Raw genomic sequence first — 2468 nt, 5'->3', positions numbered from 1 at the left:
CCCCTTTTCGTTCCAAAAAAACAAAAAAACACCAAATTGACTACAAAAGCATCCAAAATTATACTTCTGTAAAATTCCTTACTTGGTTGAGGAGCTAATCGAAAATATATTGTGGCTTTTGTAATTATTATAATTCATAAGACTCAAAATTAAATAGTTTTAATTTAATGATTCAATTAGAGAGAAACAAATTTTACTAATTCCTTCTCACATCAAGAAACCTAGGGACGTGCAATCATTTTCTTTTGGGAAAAATAAAAAACGTTGTCCGGTGATTCGTGGCGTGACCCCTGTATCAGTGCGGGGGCCAATAGGAACATATGCATAAACTTTCAATAGGAGTGAACTCACGGGAACAGGGTGATCATTTCACCCTCCATGTGCTTGGACACAAAAATCACGTGACCAAAAAGGGATCCCCACCCTTCTCTTTTCTTTCTTTTTTTAATGAATAGGAAATTCATTACTAGTTTCCTAATTTCTCTCTCCAATTGGAAAGCAAGGAATTAGATGAATTTTAATAGGGAGAGAGCTAGCGTGCACCCACGTTTTGGACTGCCAACATCCTCTCTCTCTCTCTCTCTCTCTCTCTCTCTCTCTCTCTCTGAGTAAAGTTTTCATCTCAAAAACTCGAATTGATAAGTAGAGGGACTCCCAAATGTACAAGGGCGGTTGTAGACTAACTAAAAACCGATGTATCTAAACCCCTAATATTCTCAGTAAAGTTCTCATCTCAAAAAGTCAAATTGATAAGTAGAGAGACTCCCAAATGTACAAGGACAGTTGTAGACTAACTAAAAGCCGATGTATCTAAACACTAATATTCCCCCACGTGTGACAATACATACTCCAGACACATGAATACGGTGTAAACCCACTAGTTCAAAGTGGTACATGGAGGGACCATCCCATGTGTATAAAGTGGGGCTGTTGGCTGATTTGGTGTGAGAATAAATATCTCTCTCTCTTATCCAAGTTTGAGAAGTTATAGGAGAGCTCAAAAAAGTCTGGAGAAACTACAGGGTAAATTCATGATCCACGCACTCCATGGATGAACGATTTTGAACATTCAAAATGTAGATGTATTTTTCTCTCCTAAATTTTAACACCAGGTCCGTCGTGTGGGAAGTGCACACTTCAGTAATTGGCACTTGAGTCTTATATAAATTTAGGGCTGGGGATCGCTACTTGGTCCGTGGCCACTGCACTAGCATGGGACCAACCCTGGGCAGAGTTGTCTTTGCCCCACCCCTTGTTTCTGGATGTGGAGGCACACAACCAGGTAAAGATCTTTTTTTCATTAATTTAAAATAGTTATATTCCAATCCTAGTTGGCTACCTCATGTGTATTGAATTTGAGGGTGACCTCTCCTGATGTAGGGTGGAGAGCGTCAGACTTAAAAATTTAAACTATGAGAATGAAATTTAATTTTACGAGTTCTTTTTGTCTCCAAACAAAATTTAAATAAGATTCACTCACATAGAAATCAGATTGATTTCAACCTTTTTATCTAAATTAGATGCTTCTTCAGCTTCTCAGCTTTGGATTACTTCATCCTCCAGGTCCTCCCAAGTTAGTTGTTCCTTCACCAGAATTTATATCTCAAGTACCACTGCTACTACCAGCGGCCGCTAGTGAACTATCTTCAGGCCTGCATTCTCCTGAATCGACTTCTTGAGAGAATGAGTTCTTATCTCCAGAGTCATTGGAATCTGATTCCAAGTCAACTGGACCAAAAGGAGTGGAATTTGCCAGGGAAGGTTGTGGGTTGACAGTAGAATTCTCTTTAGTCCAAAATGTGGGCATTCTCTTGTCATCTTCTCGCATCCTTTCAGCATAATCATCAATTTTAAAACCCATCTGATTATTTCCTCCAAATGCCACCTCCAGCTTGTCCATGTCAAAGAGGTCCTCCATAGTCTTCTTGGTGTTAAGGTCATCTGAGTAAACAAACTTTACTTTCTTGGCAGTCTTGGGCTCTAGAAAGGGTTTCACCACCTGCAACAATAGAGTATCTAAAGCCTTGAGGACAGCCACCAAAAAAAAAACCGTTTTGAACATTAGAAAATATACAATGAGTACAAGAAATCTTCCAATGGCTTGCATTGGACCAGATGTATTCACAATGGAACTTGGAACAAATCACTGTAAGTGGTTCCTCTTTCACTGCAGAGAATGACAACCTGAGCAAGTGAGCAGGATATATCTGAAAGAGCAACCCAGTGCACGAGGCTCCTGCTACTGCAGTCTGGGAGGGGCAAATATGCAGCCTTACCCCCTGCTTTGCAGCAGAGGTTGTTTCTAAATTTCGAACTGAGCAGGATATATCTAACTCGGTATATTTCTGCCAGAAGAATCTTAATAAAGGAGAGATCTGATAGAATTGTGGGCCCAGACCCTCTCCATGTGGCCATCCTGTTAATTTCTTAATACACAGTATTTGTATTTGCTAGTCTCCATTTTTTTT

At 39.7% G+C, this 2468-nt stretch overlaps 1 protein-coding gene across 1 annotated transcript in view; it reads right to left on the bottom strand.

The window, feature by feature from the left end:
- Positions 1–1397: 1397 nt before the first annotated feature.
- Positions 1398–2468, bottom strand: part of LOC122088106 (phosphatidylinositol transfer protein 3-like) — a 7321-nt gene continuing 6250 nt past the window's right edge. Inside the window, exon 7 of the mRNA XM_042657256.1 lies at positions 1398–1999. Coding sequence (XP_042513190.1) covers positions 1604–1999 — 396 coding nt within the window. The 3' untranslated portion in view covers positions 1398–1603. The remainder of the gene's footprint in view (positions 2000–2468) is intronic.

Source organism: Macadamia integrifolia, chromosome 9 (genome assembly GCF_013358625.1).
Source record: "Macadamia integrifolia cultivar HAES 741 chromosome 9, SCU_Mint_v3, whole genome shotgun sequence".
NCBI lineage: Eukaryota > Viridiplantae > Streptophyta > Magnoliopsida > Proteales > Proteaceae > Macadamia > Macadamia integrifolia.
The sequence above is the reverse complement of the archived record's forward strand: the minus strand, read 5'-3'. Positions and strand labels throughout refer to the sequence as shown.